The following is a 22824-nucleotide window of genomic DNA, read 5'->3' on the forward strand; positions in this document are numbered from 1 at the left end:
CATAGTTCTATACCTATATCTGTACGGTCGGTATGATATTTTTTTATAAGTGTATAGATTTCGTTTTAATAGTATTTTAAAACAGTATTTCATTTTGAAATCCTTATTCAAATAAAACATTTTCAATAAAGATAAAAATTACATTTATTTCATAAATACACAAAGCTATTATTTATTTATTTATATATTTATTCTAAAAGTAACACAAAGTTATATTACAACAGGGCAGACTTAATGCCTTATGTCATTTTCTACCAGTCAAGTCCCAGTTTTTCTTTTTAATAAATTAAGACCGACAGTGTTACTCATTATTTTCCCCTTTTTATATATTAAACGCCTATCATCATACCCGCATCAACAACGAAATCGGAGCCAGTGATACTAGCTGCCTTGTCACCCGCCAGATACACCGCTAGTTCAGCCACTTCCTCTCCTTTCACGCACATCTTCAACGGCATCTTCCCCGCTAAGCTATCCCAAATCGCGTCTTGTTCTGCTTCACTTACTCCTGCATTGCTCCAAATATTCGTTCTCACTGGACCGGGGGATATGCAGTTCACTCTTACACCTCGACTTGCTAGCTCAAATGCAGTACATTTAGTAAAACTAGTCACTCCTGCTTTAGAAATTCTATAAGCTAACATGTTCGCCATCATTTTTGTCGACGCAACACTAGATATGTTAATGATGCATCCTTTGCTCTCAATTAATGCGGGTAACGCCTCTTTCGTCATCACAACCATTGATCTAAGATTAATAGCTATTGCGTCATCGAACCTTTTGACGATATCCGGATCTTGTAGGCTTCCAGATCCAAGTATGCCAGCGCAATTGACGAGAACATTAATCTTACCAAGCTCTTTTACTGCAGTTTCTATAATCTTCTTGATTTCTTTGTCCTCTGTTAAATCAGCAACTATTTCCAAAAGCTTACCTTTAGTTAGTTCTTCACAGTTTCTTTTGGTTTTAAGTAAACCTTTCTCGTTTTTGTCAATGATACATAAAGTAGCGTTAAGTTTGGCGAATCCTAAAGCAATGGCGGTACCGACTCCTGATGCAGCACCAGTAATCACCACCACTTTCTTAGTGAAACTCATTTTATACTCTGTTATGTATTTTCAATGTAACGTTGATTCAGCCAATTTACTTAAATTAAATTACTATATTATTTTATTATATTCTAGTATTATATTCGAGGTCGTAATTGCAGCAAAACTATTGTCAATCTCAATTGCAGGTACTTAAGAGTATTTATATCCTTTTCTTATTTTTTAAATATAAGGACGATAGCATAATGTAATGTAATAATAATGTTAATTAGGTAAATTATTAATACCTAGAATATTTCGAATTTTTAGAGGTAAGTACAGGAAATGCTCTAAGATTTAATTTTACCGAGTACCAAATTATTATTATGAATGATGTGAATCAATATATCTTTCTAGAACGGTAAAGTATTAAATATAAATTAAATATTGAAATAAAGTGTTATATAAAAACTAAAAAACACTCTTTAATAGTTAATAAAACTAAAAAGTAATAAGTGTTGCAATCTATCGTGCAGTAACTTTGCCATAAACTTTCTCTAAGGCGCTCTAACTGATTCTGATAAGGACAATGAGGTAAAATTATTAAAATCGTGTACTTGTGTTGGTTCTTCATTAATGTTCGAAGATTCCGTTACATACACACATACAGGTCAAGTTAATAAAAGCGTAGTAAAAAGATAAAGCTTTTAAACAGGGATTAATTTATTATATTGTTCTTTTGTCAATTTGTATAATCTCCGCACGTTGATTTTGCTATTGGCGGCCATCTTAGTGACGTTGAATTGCCAGTATCAATATTTATTTTTCTATTTATTTATTATAATAGTAGGTTATTTTATAGAAATTACTTATAATTAAATACCTATAAATATATGTATTTATTATAAATTATGACGTAAATACTTATAACCCTAAGTAGGAACTTTTATGTGGTGTAAGTTTTTGTTAACTGTACGTTTTGCGGTGGATGACGTCACGCAGCTGTTATTGTGACAAGGTTCCATCGCAATATTAATGTTGCTCATATGTGGGTAGATGTTGAAAACTAGCAAATTTGTTTTGTGTCTTCGTCCAGTGTATATTTTTTTATAATATAGGAGTAGCAGACGAGCATGCAGTCCATCTGATGGTAAGTGGCTACTGCCACCCATGGACATCTGTAACCAACCCCAGAAATGGCTAATATAAGAATGTAGGCAAAAGTAATATTTTCTTAAAATGAACCTTTTCCTTTAGTCTGTGACAATACATTACTTCATCGGAAAATTTGTAAGTGCCAAATGCAAATGTTCAAAGTAGGTAGGCACATCTGTAAGTCTATACAGATTTGCGACGTTCATTTCATACCATACCTAATCATCCATTTGATTTAAATTAAGAATAAGTATTTGATAGCAAACTTTTTAAATTGTGTAATTTTTTCAAAGGGTAAAAACGTAAACGTATAACTAGTCCCGGTGTCTGTGCGTAAAAATAAAAAAAAAGCTTAAAAGAAATGGGGGCCGTTATACAAGAAACGGCATTTTGCAGCGTTTTTGCTTTGTCTATTGACTTATAGTTATAATAATATATATAAAATATAATATAGATAAAAATATATTAAAAATTAATGAAAATTTGGTGGTACAGAACCCTCTGTGTACAAATCCGACTCGCACTTGGCTAGTTATTAAACTCTTTTGTTAAAATTGAGTACATAGCATTCATTTTGATTCCTATTAAGAGTTATTAAGTGCCCATTAAGTGATTTTATTTATTGTAATGTTTCAAGTATTTACTTTATCATATTCATTATTTGATAGAATTTGTAATTAATTAATTGGTATCTGTGTTGATATTATATTTTCATTTAAATTAATTATCATATTTGAACAATGGGATCTTTATTCGGACGACATGACACGACACGATTCCGGCACCACAGGCGTGATATCTAAATAGTAGAGATGTGCCGAGTCAGGTCGACTCGAGTCAGTACTCGAGTACTTACATAAACTCGCATACTCGAGTACCAATAGTGATACTCGAGTACCAGTAATACTCGAATACTGACGATACTCGTACACTACAACTACTACTCGTACAAGTGAAAACTTGATTAATTTTGTGTAGTGAGTGGCGTTTTTTTTTTGCTCTTCCGTGCTATTGGACTGTATGTTGTGCAAAGTACTCGAGTACTTGAGTACTCGAGGACTCGATTCTTTTTTTATATGAGTACTAAAGTACTCGAATACCAAAAATGGCCGACTCGGCACATCATTACTAAATAGACGCCGCAAGCGTATATACTTTCAACATCTAAAGGTTTTAAGGTGGTAGAACCCTTTGTGGTGTGACATAGTTTTCAGAGGCGTTTCAGCTTAGACGTCAGGGGTAGCGGTGCATCTATGGTCGACCTCAGGTAAGATATAATTCTTATCTGGGGTTGATTACAGTTGTCCATCGGCGGCGAGCGGCAGCAGCCACTTACCATCAGGTTCATGCATGCTCGTCTGACGCACATTAGACATGCTACATTAGAAAAAGCAAATTTTACGTATACAGTACCCTTACCATGAGTTTTAACGTTTCATCAAAAAAGATTGTTTTGGTATTTGTTTATGTATTTGCCCATACAAATTCCAATCAGCGCCCCTAGCGGATTGTGTCAGAACTAGGAAATCCTATGGGCCAATACGTAAACAAATACCAAAACAGTCATATTTGTCGAAACGTAAAAACTCCTGGTAAGGGTACTGTTCATAATTTAGTATGTTTTATATCAACAATAAAGCAACAATATGAGATACTTATTCGCTAGATTAATTGTTCATATCGAATAAAGCCCTCGATATTTTTGTTCGTAAATTAAATATCGATATCACTGCTACTATCTATTCACTCAGAGAGAACCCCTTAAACATTCTTGTGACTTTTTTATTTACTAGCTGACCCGGAAAACGTTGTGTTGCCATATAAATAAAAAAAATGTTAAGGGTGAACAACCCTTATCACTGAGGGGTATGAAAAATAGATAGTAGCCGATTCTCAGACCTACTGAATATGCATATAAAATTTTGTGAAAATCGGTAAAGCCCTTTCGGAGTACGGTAACTAATATTGTGACATGAGAATTTTATATATAACATTTGTAAAATGACTGTCGCTGGGCGAACATATCGTACCGAAAAAACATAATACAAAAACAATCCATCCATCATAAATAATTAATTATATCTCCTCCTCCTTGCTTCGATGTCCTCAATGCTGAGGGTCGTGACCCCCTCCACGGATCACCTTATCTCGGACTATGTTGCGCCAACGGTGCCGGTTCTCAGCAACGTCCTGCTTCCTGCATCTTGCTGTTAATTATATCTCCCACTATGTAAAATTTGATAATAATTACTTTTTAATAGATGTAAAGTAGCACACATACTCATAATGCGTAAAAAATAGCACGCTTGGTCTCATATAGATATGGTGACCACTTACCATCAGGTGGACTGCATGCTCGTCTGCTCATCATCATCATCATCAACCCATTACTGTCCCATTGCTGGGCACGGGTCTCCTCTCAGAATGTGAAGGATTAGGCCATAGTCCACCGCGCTGGCCAAGTGCGTATTGGTAGACTTCACATACCTTTACACACACCGTTCAGAAAGTGATAATTAATTTCTAATACGTACATAACTTAGAAAAATCAGAGGTGCGTGCCTGGGATTTGAACCTCGGACCTCTCGATCGAGAGGCAGAGTTTCTTAACCACTAGGCTATCACTTCCATGCTCGTCTGCTACTCCTATATTATAAAAAAGATGGTGAATGGTGATACACGTGCTATCTAGCACTGTTTGAACTGAAAGAAGTTCTGACAGCATCGATGCCGTGCCGTGCCTTTGTCGTTGCAATAAAGCGCCCAATACACCAGTTATTCTAAAAACATAATTAAATGTTTAGTTTTATTCTGTTACGATATGAGGTTTATCGTTGCAATTTAAAATGCAATTTATTTAAGTATGTTGGTGTTAATTAAATTGTTATAAGCTATCTTTTGGGAACTGGCATGATGATAGTAATAAAAATCAAAGAATAAGTGATTTAAGAAAACACAATATATTGAAAGGTTTCTCAAAAATGACTCAGTTTAAAAAAAAACTAAGATTTGTTATATTTTCAATTAAATGAAAGTATAACATATTGCAGTCGGCCATCTTGTCTGAAACGCTAAGCGGGGCGAGAATGACGTCATTTTTGGGTATGTCACTGAATTGCTTTAAATTTTGTTTGGGGATGTTCTACGTGACGTCACCAACAGACGTTTATGACGTCACTCGCGAGCGTTTTCGCGCTTAATTCAAAATGGCTATAAACAAATGCTATTATTTTCGTTAATACTGAATCTATTACCGAAACAATACGATTTTTGGAATCGGTAGACATGTACCTACGTTATAGAAGGGGTTTTTAAATGTCATCATGCCTATTGGTTATAGTAATGTGTATCATCAATAGGAATACATGCTTGAGATTTCTTTAATAAAGTTCTCAAAATTGTAAAAAAAATTAAAGGTAGAACCCTCTGTGGTTCGACTCCAGCGGCACCACCGCCACACCTATTTCTGACTCATAACGGCAGTGTTAGGCGCTGCTGTTTTCCGTTTTGATGGGTGTGGTAAGGGAGACGGACATTTCCGAGGCGTTCCAGCTTCTCCAGTTCTCAGGTAGAGGCCCATTTGTCTGGGGTTGATTGTAAATGTCCATGGGCGGTAATAGCTACTTTTTTACTTAACATTTTAACATCTACACACTAAGTGGACTGCATACTAGTCTGTTTGGGTTGGTTGGGGGCGCCCTGTGCTCCTTTTGCCTTCGAGCGACATGGCCGGCCCATTGCCATTTCAGCCAGCTAATTTGGAAAGATATTTCGGTCAGCTTAGTTCACTTGCAGATTTAATCGTTGCCAATCGTCGTAGAAAAATAAATAACAAATTATTATGTTGAATTTTGAATGTGGCTGTTTGTTTTTTTTTCTTCATCCAAAAAAATCCTCTATACATTCGTTCAAGACGGTGTAACATACAAACATACAAAAAACCGGGTTAATGTAAAATAAAAAAGCAGTGTTAAGTTATTATAGCAACCACAGATAAAACTTAATTTTATTTCTTTTACAGATAAAAGTATCGATTTCACGCACTTACGAGCAAACATCCTGTCTATGGTTTCCAAGATGGCCGCCAACATAAATACTGACAGCTGTGCCCTACGTCAGTAGAATAATATATCTATGGCTGTGACACTGTAAGTAGCGACATCTATGTATTGCTAGAACAGCTGGGAGCACTACTTTATATACAGTGGGTGATAAAACTGTTAGGGTTTTATCGCACTGCTGAATTTTGAATTTTCGAGATTGGTACTTAGTATGTAATGTGTTAGTAAACTAATCAGAAGTCGGCAACATTGTTGGGAACACGATCCACGTACAGGTCTGTTGGCCAAATCCTAGCTATGCGAGCAATGTTTGTAATACGAAGTAATGGCGAACCGCATTCAGAATTGATCGGCGAAAAATAAAACGATCGTCACGAAATTTGCTTAGTTTTTAACGATTATAATTATCCATAGAATGAAATTTTATGATATGATTTAAATATAGATCTGCTAAGTCTAGTAGTTTCAACTTATGTCTATGGTTCAACTACGGAGGCACCACCGCCACACCTATTTCTGTGAGAAACAGTATATAGCAGTTTTAAGCGCTGTTGTGTTTGGTTTGTGTTTGTTTATTTATCAGGGACAAACATGAGTTTGTGTGTTGTACATGTCGCCTCGGATAACCGAAGCGGTAACGTGTGTTCAGGGAGACATACTTTTCCGAGGCGTCAAGTCATAGCGAGGTGTAGCAATGTATCTAGTGCAGACAGGCATAGGTAGGACGTTTTCTTATATTGTAAGTTTTTTTTATAATATAGGAGTAGCAGACGATCATGCAGTCCACCTGATGGTAAGTGGCTACTGCCGCCCATGGACATCTGTAATAAACCCCAAATAGGAATAACACTGCTGTTATTAGGTAGAAATAGGTGTGGCGGTGGTGCCGCCGAAGTCGAACCGCAAAGGGTTCTACCACCTTCAAAAGTCCAGGTTACTTACTAAAAAATCCAACGCTAATGTGAGAAGACGCTCAAGGCGCCAAGTGCATGTTTTTTCCACCGTCCCTCCGTGTAACCTGATTTAAAATGACAATCTGCGAAGTGCTCCGCGCATCGAGTTTATTTTATTAGCGAGCACCCAACATACAGTTATATAGATCTTAAATAATGAGAGATTTAAATTCTTAGTTGCTTTACTTGAAAGTGGATTGCAAAATTTGATTCGAGTATTTACAACTTTTAATCTATTGCCATAATTATATCGCCTGGTACTTAGTTTTAAACATTTTTTGCTCACCAAAGATGGAATACACAATTATTGTCTTAAAAATAATTACTAACGTGTGTAAGCATATTTATGATTGAATCTGAAAATAGTGTTATTAATTACTAATCGTTGCTATTATTATCTATTATTTATTATTTCTATTATCTATTATTTCTATTATCTATTATTTCTGCCATTTGGTGTTGAAACATTGGGGCCGTGGGGTTCCAATGCTAGATTATTTTTTAAGCATCTGTCCAAACGGTTGATAGAGTCAACGAATGACCAGAGAGCTGTCACATACCTCGGACAGCGAATTAGCCTCGCTATCCAACGAGGGAATGTAGCCAGCATTCTGGGAACTCATCCCAGGGACAGCAATTTAGATGTAGCTTTTTATATTTAATTTAAAATAAAGTTGTATTATTTCATTATTTTTTTATATTACTTTAATTTATTTTAGTTAAAACATTTAAGTGTGTAAATGTCAAAAATAAAAATATATGTAATACTTATTATCCTAAGTAATGACAATATAGTTCAGAGATGCAAGTTGGTGAAATTATTGATAATTATATCGAATATAACCGTTAATATTGGATGCGATATTATCGATATATCGATAATCATATCTTTGTGTTATATCTATGAACCATTTACCTATGTTATATAGTATGTATTGTTTGTTTCCCAAAATAAATAAATAATTCAAAACTTTCACAAAATGTCAAAAAGGACCTTATTTTGCCAACATGTGTATGTACATTACCTATGATTTAACTTTTTTTTAAAAAGTCGGATACTTATATTCCACCCTTTTTATGGTATATTGACAAGATCTGACTTCCTAATACTACAATAATTCAAAGTATTGCTACATTTAATTTGCTGTTATACGTAGAGTTGCCCACATCAGTGTAGCGTTCAGTTACCCACCCATTAATTCCGGCTCTACATTGCTTAATGTTTGTTAGCCAACTCTACCACACGTCTTGAGTGTCTCGAGTGCTCTACTATAGTGTTATCGACTCTAGTCTGAAGTCTAGAACTCTATCTCTAGAATACAAATAGAGGCTTGAAAATTGCCTTGTATTTGTTATTCAATAAATAAATTGGTGAACGAATGTTTGAATAAATGAATGAGTTATAATAATACTCCTTATTGTACCCATATAATTTATATCACAAGAAAATACACACATACTTATAGTTAATGCACGAATAAGTGAGCGAATGAAGACAGTATGAATAAATGTATCATGAATAAAATAATGTGTCAATAAATTGATAAATAAATGAATTTTACATTTCATTTGTATTTATGTTATTACTTTTTATTCTATTTCGAATTGTGTTTACATATGTACATTTTTATTATGTACTAGCTGTGCCCCGCGGTTTCACCAGCTTTCAAAATAAATCTAAAAATATACATAACATAAATATAAGTAGCCTAAGTTACTCCTTATTTCATCAGCTACGTGCCAAAAATTGTAAAAAATGTTATTTTGGTATATGTACCGTATATATTATATATTCATATGCATGTAGTCAAAAGCAATTATTTTATAGTCAAAAGCAATTATTTTAATATTAAAAAGAGACACTCCAATTTTATTTATATGTATAATTGTATAAGTAGATTAGCTTGTAGTTGTAAGAAAATAAGTAATGTAAAAGTGTTTGTAAATAAAAATAATTGACCAATTGTAAGTCGAACTCGTTTCCGGATCTATTTTCAGTATTTGTTGTTATAGCGGCCATCATTATACATACTCTGTAAAAATTTCAAGTGTCTATCTAATACAGTTTAGGAGATAGAGCTCTGTGACAAGCGAACAGAACGGCGGAGGCTTAGTAATAGGGTTCTGTTGAAACCCTTTGGATACAGAACCCTAAAATACAGTTTGTTAGCAAACTCTACCGTCGATCTTGAGTGTCTCGAGTGCTCTAGACACTAGTGTTATCGATACTCTAGTCGAAACTCGCGAACTCTATCTTTAGAATACAAATGAGGCTTTCTTTGAGCAGAAGCTACGACAGTATGAAATAAATAAATAAACAGAACATATGAATAAATTATATAAAAGAAAGAAAATATAAAAGAAAAAATGAATTATTGAATAAATAACGAATTAATACAACCATGAAAAAAGAATGAAAGAAAGAAGAGTAATATGTATATTAATCTGTTTAAGAATAAATTAAGGTTATGAATTAAATGTACGGCTGTACGGGTGAATAAATTAACAAATGAATATTATTCACAAAGCTATAAAAGGATACCTCGTCATATATTAATCTTTTAAATTTTTAAAATGATTATAATACAATCCTTACTGATATTATAAATCCGAAAGCAACTCTGTCTGTCTGTCTGTACGTCTCTTCTTCACGCCTAAACCACTGAACCGATTTTAATGAAATTTTGTACAAAGATAGTCTGAGACCCGAGAAAGGACATAGGATAGTTTTTATCCCGGAAATCCCACGGGAACTAGGGATGGCGATCTAAGATCGATTAATCGGAGAATCGATCTTCTGGACCAAAAAAAACGAATTTTTCATATCGTAATCGATTCATACTATTTTTTTAAACGCGGGCGAAGCCGCGGGCAAAAACTAGTATATTATAATAATAGTGAGTAATACAATAAAAAAATATTTATTTATGACTTGTGAATAAAATGTCCAAATATACATTCATCTTATGTAATGAAATAATTTACAAAACTTTTCAAATTAATTATAAGTACAACAAAAAACAAAAACTAAAATTCGTAGCTCGTTTCATTTGAAACTTTATTCTCATTTTAATTTATTCGGAAAAAGTGCAACAACTTGAATCGAAATAAAAACTGAAAATTATTCCCCGGGGCATTGTTCTCTACCTTAAAATTCGTTGTATTTCTAGGATAAAAATGTTAGTCGAAAATAAAATATTTAATAAGGCCTTGTAAAGTTTTTGAAGTGCTTATTTTTAAATAAACTTATTTGATGTTTACACAATATAATTACTGTGTTCGAATCCTAGGGAACTCTATTTTTCGATATCGTTTATGGATCTTTGGTTTTTGAATCTTAAACATCTTTGAAAACCTTATGAAGGTCAGATAGGAATACTGGCTATATTTTTGTTTTTTTGTTTGGTAGCTATGAACAAGTATTAGTGACAATTAATAAAAATATGATTACGATTATGGTCTTGACTACTAGGGGTATTTGACATTGTCCCTGTAGTTCCGGGATTAGAATAGGGCTACGGTATCCCCTGCCTGTCGTAAGAGGCGACTAAAAGGGGGCTTCCGGGGTTGCGGGCGGCAAGAGTGGGAGCTCGAACCGCCCGGCCAGCGGCCCCGGGAAGGACGACGGTATGTGTGGTCGCATACCGTCGTACACACCAGATGGTGTGGCGAGCGTCAAGCGCTAAGAGGACTCCGGTTGCGTTCCTTTGGAGATCCCGGAGCCCTCTACGCAGCGCAGAGGACGGCCACCGGCGGGGTTTTAGTGCGGTAATAATCCCACATAACCCGGCGTCGTTCCCACGTTGTCGGGACCCTTTGAAGGTTTCCCCCTCGATAACAAAAAAAAGGGGGTATTTGACATTAACATCTTTTTCTCGTTTTTTACAATTAATATGAGCTTTACCCAGTTTTACCTGCGTTTAAAAGAGTAATTATACTCTGGAGATTTTACGGGTTTTATTTTTTTATACGCGGAAACGTAATTCTCTAATAAAGAAAGACAAACATACAAGATACGCGCGAAAAACATAACCCTTCCTTGGCAGTCGGGTAAGAAGAATAAAAAAGATACATGCAGCCGACCATAGGAGCCTCTTCCTTTTCGAAACGGTTAATAAATGTAGTCTAGAGTTACCTCTTATAAAATCAGCTAACGGTCTATGGAAGTTCCATCAAAATCGGTCCAGCAGTTCCGAAAAAATTGCACAGACAATCGTTTTCTTGTTATCATTATCAAATATACTTTGAATTTAGTAAAAAGCTGTTATTTCGACATAACATACTTCAATTTTATATTCTACACATAAGGTGGTGGTGGTAGAACCCTTTGTGGTTCGACTCCGGCGGCACCACCGCCACACCTATTTCTACCTCATAACTGCAGTGTTAGGCGCTGATGTGTTCCGGTTTGAAGGGTGTGGTAAGGGAGACAGACTTTTCCGAGGCGTTCCAGCTTAGTCCTCAGGGGTAACGGCGCATCTATGACCGACCTCAGGTAGGAATATCTAATCCTATCTGGGGTTGATTACAGAAGTCCATGGGCGGCAGTAGCCACTTACCATCAGGTGGACTGCACGCTCGTCTGCTACTCCTATATATTATATAAAAAAGGTATATAAATAAATTTACTGCCCACAATAAGGAAAAATCTCATACATTTCGCGACGCTAAACCGCACCCAACAATAGGTTTATTAGATAATCTCTGATCTTATCTTCTTAATTACTAATTACCCTGATCTCCTTAGGACGCCATCTTGCGTAAACACTGGAACCTTTATTTAGATAAGGGGATAAATATTGGGGAGAGGAAATCTATATAAAAGTTTGGCCTGTCAAGTTTTTTTTTTTTTTTTTTTATAATATAAGAGTAGCAGACGAGCATGCAGTCCACCTGATGGTAAGTGGCTACTGCCGCCCATGGACATCTGTAATGAACCCAGATAGGATTAGATATTCCTACCTGAGGTCGGCCACAGATGCGCCGCTACCCCTGAGGACTACGCTGGAACGCCTCGGAAAAGTCTGTCTCCCTTACCACACCCTTCAAACCGGAACACAGCAGCACCTAGCACCGTTGTTATTAGGTAGAAATAGGTGTGGCGGTGGTGCCGCCGGAGTCGAACCACAAAGGGTTCTACCACCTTCAAAAGTTGTATAAGTTTATTTTTTCCCTCTACTGGGCAAGTGGGCATCCAGTCCCACGCGTGGTTTGTGTAATTTGCAACCGATTTACCAAGTTAATTAATGGTAAGCGTAATGGCCTTAGTGGCAGTGATAGCCTAGTGGTTAAGAAACTCACCTCGGTCGAAGAATCTCGATTCAAGTCCCAGGCACGTTCTGATTTTTCAAAGTTATGTGCGTATTGGAAATTAATTATCACTTGCTAGACGGTGAAGGAAAAAATCGTGAGGAGACCTGCATACTTGAGATATTTATAAAAAAAACTCTCAAAGGTATGTGAAGTCTACCAATACGCACTTGGCCAGCGCGGTGGACTATGGCCTAATCCTTCTCATTATGAAAGGAGACCCGTGCCCAGCAGTTGGACAGTAATGGGTTGATGATGATGATGATGATGTGATTGGATGTGATTAGATATTAATTATCACTTGATTTAACGATGAAGGGAAATATCATAAGGAAACCTACACATCCAAGGGATGAAAAATGCTCTTGGCCAGCATGGTGGACTATGGCCTACGCCCCTCTCATTTTGAAAGGAGACCCGTTAAACACATATTTTAGCCTATAAACAGCAGAGTGCTGTTATGCTCTGGTTTGAAGGGGTGTGGTAAGGAGACATACCTTTTTTATAATATAGGAGTAGCAGACGAGCATGCAGTCCACCTGATGGTAAGTGGCTACTGCCGCCCATAGACATATGTAATCAACCCCAGATAGGATTAGATTTTCCTACCTGAGGTCGGCCACAGATGCGCCGCTACACCTGAGGACTAAGCTGGAACGCCTCGGAAAAGTATGTCTTACCACACCCTTCAAAACGGAACACAGCAGCGCCTAACACTGCTGTTATTGGGTAGAAATAAAGGTTAGTAGGTAGGAAATGTTGTAAGGGAAAACAATGCATTTGTGGTATTTCTAAAAAATTTATCTACAGGCTACAATCAAACGTAATACATAAAATAAAACCCAACCTTTTTTACATTCCGGTACCATACTCTTTCTAAGACCTTTTCAAGGAATTTTCATAATCTTTGTAGCACAAAATACAAATAAGCAGGTATAGTATTGTATTCATTATATATTCTGAACTGTATTATGCCTATTTCGAAAAGGATTACACAATGACAGCCCTAATTATAAGGGATGCTCGTAGAATATTGAGATCGGGGGCGGAATAGCTACTTCGAAAATTATGGACCAAAATCTTCAAGTATTTTGTAAGAAACAATGTTAGGAAGTTTCTTTGAGAATAATTTTATTTATATTGTAATACATTTATTTCTTTATTTTCTTTTATGAGTATATATATTAATTTTGAAGGTGGTTGAACCCTTTGTGGTTCAACTCCAGCGGCACTACCGCCACATCTATGTCAACCTCATAAGAGCAATATCTACCTCATAGCAGCAGTGTTAGGCGCTGCTGTGTTCTGGTTTGAAGAGTGTCGTAAGGAAGACATAGGAATCGGAAGTCTGGTAGGAATATCTCATCTGTGATTGATGATTGATCCATGGGCGGCCGTAGCCATTTACCATCAGGTGGACTGCATGCTCGTCTGCTACTCCTATATTACAGAAAGGCAAACTTGAAAACTAAATAAATAAATAAACGCTTTCTACACTCACAGCCCCACACTAGGATTCCCTGTGTCGTGGGTGCCATGGAGACACACATAGACAAATACACAAACACCCAGTCCCAGAAACAGAAATGTAAATTCATCATTTAGATATCTATCTGGCCGGGGATCGAACCCGGGACCCTTTGCGCGTCAGACCGGTATGGTGACCGCTCCGCCACGCGGGTGCTCGATTAACGTTGAGCATTTTTGTTATTTTGGAATGGTTAGTGACTAGTTTTGTAAGAATTGCTTTTCACACACCTTTGAGGTTTTTGTATTCAACCACTATTAATTAGAAGTTAAAATATACTTGCAAGCTAACCCATAAATAACATTACAAGAAATCTTCATAAAACGAGAAACTTGTTGAGCAAATCGGTAGTGATTGAACGCATATCCTATCAACCAATCAACTTTAAGGTGGTAGAACCCTGTGGTTCAACTTCGGCAGCACCACCGTCACACCTATTTCTGCCTCATAACAGCAGTTTTAAGTGCTGTTGTGTTCTGGTTTGAAGGGTGTGGTAAGGGAGACATACTTTTCCGAGACGTTCCAGCTTAATCCTCAGGAGTAGCGGCGCATCTGTGGCCGACCTCAGGTAGGAATATCTAATCCTATCTTGGGTTGATTACAGATGTCCATGAGCGGCAGTAGCTACTGACCAACAAGTGTACTGCATACTCGTCTAATACTCTTTTATTATAAACCTACATACTAACATTTCTTTCTTACTTTTTTTCTTTCTTAATAAAACGCTCTTAGAAACTTGTTGAGCAAACCGGTAGTGATTGAACACATCCTATCAACCAATATTGACTGTACGCTCAATTGATAACACAAGATATTTAGAGAGCCTTAGTACCCATGTCACGTACGAAACGTATTAACTAATTGCTTAGATAAATAGGGGAATGTTTGTAGCAGCTTAGTTTGGACTTGTCAATCGGGAGGTAAGAGGTTCGGTTCCCAGGGTGGTTAAGTCTAAGATAAGGTCTAAGTTTTTTTTTTTAAATAATATAGAAGTACAAAAACGCATGCAGTGTGATGTTAAGTTTACTGCCGTCCATGGAAATCTGTAATCAATCCTAGATAAGATAGTTTTACGTAAGGTTGGTCATAGACGCCTTGGATAGGTATGTCTCCTTATCCACACTTCAAACCGGAACACAACAGCGCTAAATACAGTTGTTATTACGCTGAAATAGATGTGTTGATGGTGCCTCTGATGTCGAACCTCTAACCTCACGAGTCTCCTCTCTGCGTGAAGGGCTAGACCATCGTCTACTGCGCTGGCCAAGTGTGAGTTGTTCACTTCGCACACTTTTGAGAATTAAAGAACAGTTTTGTATAAAGGTTTCCTCACGAAGTTTTTCCTTAAATTTTATAGCAAATGATAACTACATATGTAGGTAATATCGATAGGCATTTTAATTAATATCTATTTAATTATTACAAAATCCACTCTTAAAATCCAGCTCCAGCTCCAGCTCTTAAAATCATACAAATACATTTCTTATATAGTATTTCGGACAGACTTTCTAATACACCTATCTATATAAAAGCCTTCCTACATAATAATTTCTGACCAGTTTTGAGAAAGGAGTTTCTACAGAATTTTACTGAAAGCAAGCCAGATATGTTATGTTAAGGCGCTTTCAACTATCTAGTATATTTTTAGTTTATTCGTATAGTTTTAAGTGGTTTGGTTTTTTATAGAACTCCACCTGATGGTAAGTGGCTACTGGCGCCCATGGACATCTATAATCAACCCCAGATAGGAATACATTCCTTCCTGAGGGCGGACACAGATGCGCTACCCCTGAGGACGAAGCTGGAACGTCTCGAAATAGTATGTCTCTCTTTAAGACACCCTTCAAACCAGAACACAGCAGCACCTAACACTGCTCTTATTTGGCAGAAATACGTGTTGCGGTGATGTCGCCAGAGTCGAAGCACAAAGGGTTCTACCTTCAAACTTCAATTTCTAACTTTTCAATTTTCCTTATATTTATTTATAAAATTTGTTAAAACAGCACCTTAACTATTGAATGGGTTCGTGTGTCCGATGTGTGACCGCTACCGACATTTTATAATGAGCTTCGGAAGCTCCGAGCTTCAAAAGCGGTACAGATTGTGCTTCGTCTAATGGGAAATAGTAATACGTCTTCCAGGTTTCAATATATTCCAGAAATATTCCAGGTATATTCTAGAAAAGTAATTTCGAGTCAATCTTCTGATTTTATGTGGTCTTGAAGCTCATGCATATGGGAAAGTACAATCAGATGTAGTATATTACATATTATATGTTCCAACGCTTTATTTTTGTATTATAAAGGTAGATTTTTTTTTATAATTTGGAAGTAGCAGACGAGCATGCAGTCCACCTGATGGTAAGTGGTTACTGCCGCCCATGGACATCTGTAATCAACCCCAGATAGGTTTAGATATTCCTACCTGAGGTCGGCAACAGATGCGCCGCTACCCCTGAGGACTAAGTTGGAACGCCTCGGAAAAGTCTATCTCCCTTACCACACCCTTCAAAACGGAACACAGCAGGGCCTAATACTGCTGTTATTAGGTCGAAATAGGTGTGGCGGTGGTGCCGTCGGAGTCGAACCACAAAGGGTTCTACCACCTTAAAGAACCTTATTAATTACTAGCTGACCCGGCAAACGTTGTGTTGCCATATAAATAAAAAAAATGTTAAGCATGAACAACCCTTATCACTCAGGGGTATGAAAAGTAGATAGTAGCCGATTCTCAGACCTACTGAATATGCATATAAAGTTGGTGAAAATCGGTAAAGCCGTTTCGGAGGAGTACGGTAACTAACATTGTGACACGAGAATTTTATATATAAGATAGTCCATTTAATAGGTAGCCACTACCTATAAACATATGTAAGTCCCGACAAGATAAAAATAATTACCAGTGGACAAGTTGCTACATATGCGAAACTAAGTTGGAATTCCTTGGAAAAGTATGTCTTCCGTACCACACCCTTCAAACCAGATCACAGCAGCGCTTAACACTGATGTAATTATGCGGAAATAGATGTAGCGATGGTGCCCCCTGAGTCGAACCATAGAGGTTTCTACCACATACAATATTTAAGTGTCTGTTTCTTATGCACTCCTTAAGCCAGAACGCTGCAGCGATAAATACTGCTATTACAAGGCAGCATAGTCTAAACAGTGGTACTGCCAGAGTTTAACTGGGAAGGATATCAGTTACTTAATTAACTACATCCTTCAAACAACAAAATATCTTTCTTAGAAGATTGAAATCGGTAACACAATGGTCCACAAGAGAAGCACTAAGGGAGATAAAGATAAATTTAAAGGTGGTAGAACCTTTTATGGTTAGACTCCGTCGGCACCACCGCCACACCTATTTCTGCCTAATAACAGCAGTGTTAGGCGCTGCTGTGTGAAGGGTGTGGAAAGGGAGACATACTTTTCCGCGCCGTTCCAGCTTAGTCCTCAGGAGTAGCGGCGCATCTGTGGCCGACCTCGGGTAGGACTATCTAATCCTATCTGGGGTTGATTACAGATGTCCATGGGCGGCAGCAGCCACTTACCATCAGGTGGACTGCATGCTCGTCTGCTACTCCTATGTTATAAATAAAAATAAAAGATAACATACGAGCGACTAAGATAATTGGTGACAGTCATCAGTGGTCGCTGGTTATCGTCTTCTGTCGCCAGCGATTGTTGCCGACGATTACCGGTTATCAATGAATATCACCAGTATCGTCGGCGATAACCAGCGGACGTGTACGATAGTTTAGTAGTACGGGAGGTACATGAGTAATGTTCATGTTGATACATGAACATTACTCATGTACCTCCCGTACTACTAAACTATAAACAAAATAAAATACTAGCTACCCACGAAAACACAGTAAAATTACAAGCATTCAAATTCCCGACTTCAGCGCTAGTAAAATTTTCGCCGCCCTCCGCTAATTCAGAATCATGGCAACACTGTTTGGGAAAAAATATTACCAGCGCAAAATTACTCTGTAATTCAAAAGATAAGGTATATCTCCTTTATTTGTGGTATTTTGGATTAAAATGGCTAGCTTTTCGTAGCGGATAGATTGCAGTTTACGATGGATAATTATATCTTTTGATAAATAATGGACAATGGTAAGGGCCAAGAATTGTGTTCCTTTGTGTTCAGAATATTTGATTTTCTTAACAACACGAGATATTTCTAGAGTTGATTTTACAGAGCGTAAAATTACGGTAAAATATGCTAAATAATATTAGTGATGACATATAATTTATTATTAATGTAATTACATTAATAATAAATTTACAAACTATAGTTACAATTGAAATAATATAAAAATAGAAATAATTGCGGTAAAATTACGTTATAATTCGAACATGACTTCGATTTCTTTACTTGCTTTTTTACAATTAATAATCTGTAAGCGAAAATGTCAGCTCCCTTTTTATTACCCTATTTATTTTTATTATTATCTTTTTTTATTTTATCATATGTATTTTGTGTCTATTTTTGGCATGCTCTGCATCACAAGCGGCTTAAGGGATTTTAACATATGAGGTGTCGTTGGATTCGTCTAGATTGTGGTAGGCTATATTTAAGTAGTGCATTTTTTCGACTCGCTCGAAACACATTAAACTCCACAGTCGGATAAAAAACAGTTCCAGGCTTTTTAATTCCGAATCACTTTGAATATTCCAAAGCTTCTGTTTATATTAACTTTGTTATTTGTCCATCTGCTTATAAACTTGGCAAGTTAATCAGTCAATTCACCGGAGTTGAAACTTTGAAAGTCAAAGGATAAATGCTTAGGGTAAATTGGCGTCGAGAGAAATTTTACAATAAATAATGCCGAATGAATGCAATCTCTTTATTTAACTTACTTTGTTTTTATTTAATTTACTTTGTTAGTTTCTATGTTTGAGAGGCTTAAATCTTGCAATTTTTAAATCAGTTAACCCAAACTAAATTAAATTCTGACTAAGTAAGGCTTTCATAACAATGCATGATTAGATTAGTGACGTCATTCTAAACCAAATATGGAGAATGACCTAATACGGTGGACTCCATGGCTATCCCATTTATATACATATTATGTATCCCATTAAAAGTAAAAAAATATTTCTTGTTACTTCCAGACAATTGAATGACAATCAGAAAACTAAATAAAATTTCGATTCGTGTTAAAAACTCACATTTATTCATTAAAAAGGAATTTTACATCACATTTAACGAAATGTCCCATCATTCGTCCAATACAGTACAAAGAAATTAAGTAGAATTAGGCAATGTCAACTTGGCGTGGCAACATTTTATTATATTATCTGTGCAATGGCATTACATTTGTTATTTTGTGTTAATTATAAAAAGGAGTTGGTAAATTAAAGTTGAAAAAATAATTGAAAAACAAACAATTTGATATACGGCATGCAATAACTCGTTCATAATTTTATGTTATCTGTGCGCGAAATTTAATTTCACCACATACAATGTTAAAAAATCTGAATTTTGACATTTTACCAACGGTAATTTTCAACTGAACCCATAAGGAAATAATAAAGAAAAAAAAAATTTACAAATTATGTCATAAAAATTCAAATTATTTTTAAATTTTTCTTTTTGTAAATAAATGCATGACAAATATTTATGACGTGTTCAGTTGTAAAACATAATAAAAATGTTGCCACGCGAAAATTACGCTATCTATTAATAATAATCTATTTTGTAGTGTTATTTTTTACAGTGGAAATATTATTTATCTATTTCTCAATAACATTTTGGTATATTAACTAAACTAAATTAATAAAAAAACTAATCTTAACAAAATTAGTTACAATTACTTTGGAGTCGATGTTGTGATACTTATTATTATTATTTAAATAAAATCAGGCTTCATTATTTTAATTAAAAAATCATATACATTTTCATCCATTTCAAGAAAAACAATAGACTCCAAAGTTTAACTTTAAAATATCACATATGTATAATTAATTTATTATATTATACACTCAACTATACAATTTACACTTAAAACACCACTTTAACTGTTAATAGCATTCCAATTATAATTATAATTTTAATAATTATTATGAACGATTTTAATAATGTGAAGGTGTAAAGACAAAGTCATAATAATATAATGAAAAATTAGGGAATACTTTATTTTCCCTTTCTTAATTCCGTGTAATACTGCGATGTGCACCATAGACGAAGTAAACTAATAGACTCCTTAAAAGTAATATTTTTGAACGCCTATTGTTTCGGATAACGTTTATTTTAAATATCAATACATGAGTATAAAAAAGTGAGACAAATAATATTCGTACATGTGATTTAAATGTATTCGAATGATGTAATATACGTACGAGTATAACGCACTTTTAACTTACGTTAGGAATCTATTAGTTTACTTCGTCTGTGTCATATAAAATTAAATAATATTTTGTTACTCAATAACTTTGTCTTATAAAGATATATATAATAATATAAGAATTTTATTTATAAATGTTATTTAGAATATATTGTTAACCGCGATTACACTTTTAAAGTGTTTAACATAGTAATAGCCATTTTGATAAATATGCAGATAAAATATATATAGCACGGTATTTCGTGCCTAAATACTTCAAATTTAATAAGATTTATGGTTTAAATTAAATAATACAACATAATTGGTACATCGAAATATAATTATATTATTATAAATTCAATTATCAATTATTTATTTTTAAAGAGTTATTTATAGGGATAATGAGTTTTAAATGAACATTTTATTTAGCTATAAATTATAGTAGCACAACAATTTTTATTTTCAGAATAAAAATAATTATTATTATGATTATGACATTAAATATTAATCAAATAAAACTCAGGAAATGTCGGAATTATTAAATTAAAAAAAAACTTTTCTTCAATCAAGTATAAAAAGGTTAATTAAAAATCGAATATTAAATAATGTTAATAAGTTTACGAGGAATCAAAACATTATTTTCATAATACCAATCCGTTGAACTAAATATTTTTTTTTAGAAATCAGTAAAATACAAAAACACTTCTAAATTAAAATAAAAGAAAGCTTCTATATTTTACACCTTTCTGAATTCAATCATAACCATTTAATTATAGTGTGAACAACAATGAACATTTAAATATTTCAAGCTCAATATTCTTTCAGAAAAATGTTTAACAAAAATTTGTCATACATTTTTTAATGTTACACTAAATATTATATTTAACTAATATGGCATCATTTCGTATATCATACCTGCGTAATGTACTTAAGTTAATGTTAAGTAGGTTTTATTTACAGTTAATAATGTTAAGTATTAATAAATGTTAAGTCCACTTGAACGATTACTAAATAATTGTAATCAATTATGAAGAAATGTTTATTTTAATTTTCATGTAAATATTTCTGTAATGAATCGTAATGAACAAACTTGCGTTCCACCTGATGGTAACCCACTGTCAATGGACATCTGTAACTAGTTCCATAGAGAAAAGGCGTTCTATCTGAAGTCGATCATAGATCATAGATCATATATAAGTCAGCTGACATCCAGACCCTACCACTGAAACGCAGAACTGTTTCACGCTAGAAAAAGGTGTGGCAGTGGTATCTCGCCGTTCGAACCACATTATTCTTGATATATTTGAAGGTGGTAGAACTCTTTTTGATTCGACTCCGGCGGCACCACCGCCACACCTATTTCTACCTAATAGCAGCAGTTTTAGGCGCTGCTGTGTTCCGGTTTGAAGGGTGTGGGAAGGGAGGCAGACTTTTCCGAGGCGTTCCAGCTTAGTCCTCAGGGGTAGCGGCGCATCTGTGGCCGACCTCAGGTAGGAATATCTAATCCTATCTGGGGTTGATCACAGATGTCCATGGGCGGTAGTAGCCACTTACCATCAGGTGGACTACATGCTCGTCTGCTACTTTTATATCATAAAAAAATGTAGTTCGGTATATTTTCTTTAAATAATGCCATGTTTATACAACTTACCTGCAATATGTACCACCGCTGGGCTCAATTTTATCCGCTAACAAAGGGACGCCCACATAAGTACTATACAATTGCTCTCCAATTAGCGACCAATTCGATGACTTTTGAAATTTTTGATTAAAATTGATTGAATTTATTACAATTATCTTCACAAATGAAGTTATTGAAGTGTCTCATCACATTCTGATATTGTTTTCAAAGTAATTAAATTACATATAGAAGATATAAACAAACTGATTTAGTAATCGAACATCGGACTTTGATATTCATTAACTATTAAGTAATTTACAATATAACTTCAGTCTTTAACACCTCGATTGAGATGTTTTAAATCTAATAACTGATTTATTAGAAACTATCATAATCATAAATTGACATCAACGGCCTTCGAGGCTGGCGTTTGTTCGTTCGACGCGACTCTTCTTTTATATTAATAAATAAATTCAAATAAAATAAAGTGGTAAAAGTATTGTTAATTACTTTTTTTATTTTATCATTATCATATTAATTTTAGGAATTAATGATAATAATATGAAACAATAATAAATTTAAAAATAAAATGAAATAAGAATAAAAATAAACCTTCAAAATTTAAGTTTCCTTTATTAGAATATTTGTTTTTCCATGTTTCTTTTAAATTCAGGTAATAATACTATTTTTTTTAATTTTACTGCATAAAATTGTAGAAAACACGTATAATAGTACATTACAATACGAGGACGAAAAATTTTTTTCTGACAAGTGTGAGTTTGCAGGCCGAGCCGCAGGCGAGGACTGCAATCACACGAGTCAGAAAAACATTTT

The 22824-nt window shown here is 35.0% G+C and overlaps 1 protein-coding gene across 1 annotated transcript; it reads right to left on the reverse strand.

Annotated features, from left to right (window-relative positions):
• Window positions 1-329: 329 nt before the first annotated feature.
• Window positions 330-1097, reverse strand: LOC140745753 (dehydrogenase/reductase SDR family member 6-like). Its single transcript, XM_073077648.1, has one exon. It carries the CDS (start codon window positions 1095-1097, stop codon window positions 330-332), a length of 768 nt encoding a protein of 255 aa, XP_072933749.1.
• Window positions 1098-22824: the final 21727 nt, after the last annotated feature.

The sequence above is a fragment of the Epargyreus clarus genome, unplaced genomic scaffold, assembly GCF_041222505.1.
Source record: "Epargyreus clarus isolate Ecla_fem2 unplaced genomic scaffold, WU_Ecla_fem_2.2 ptg000011l, whole genome shotgun sequence".
NCBI classification, from domain to species: domain Eukaryota; kingdom Metazoa; phylum Arthropoda; class Insecta; order Lepidoptera; family Hesperiidae; genus Epargyreus; species Epargyreus clarus.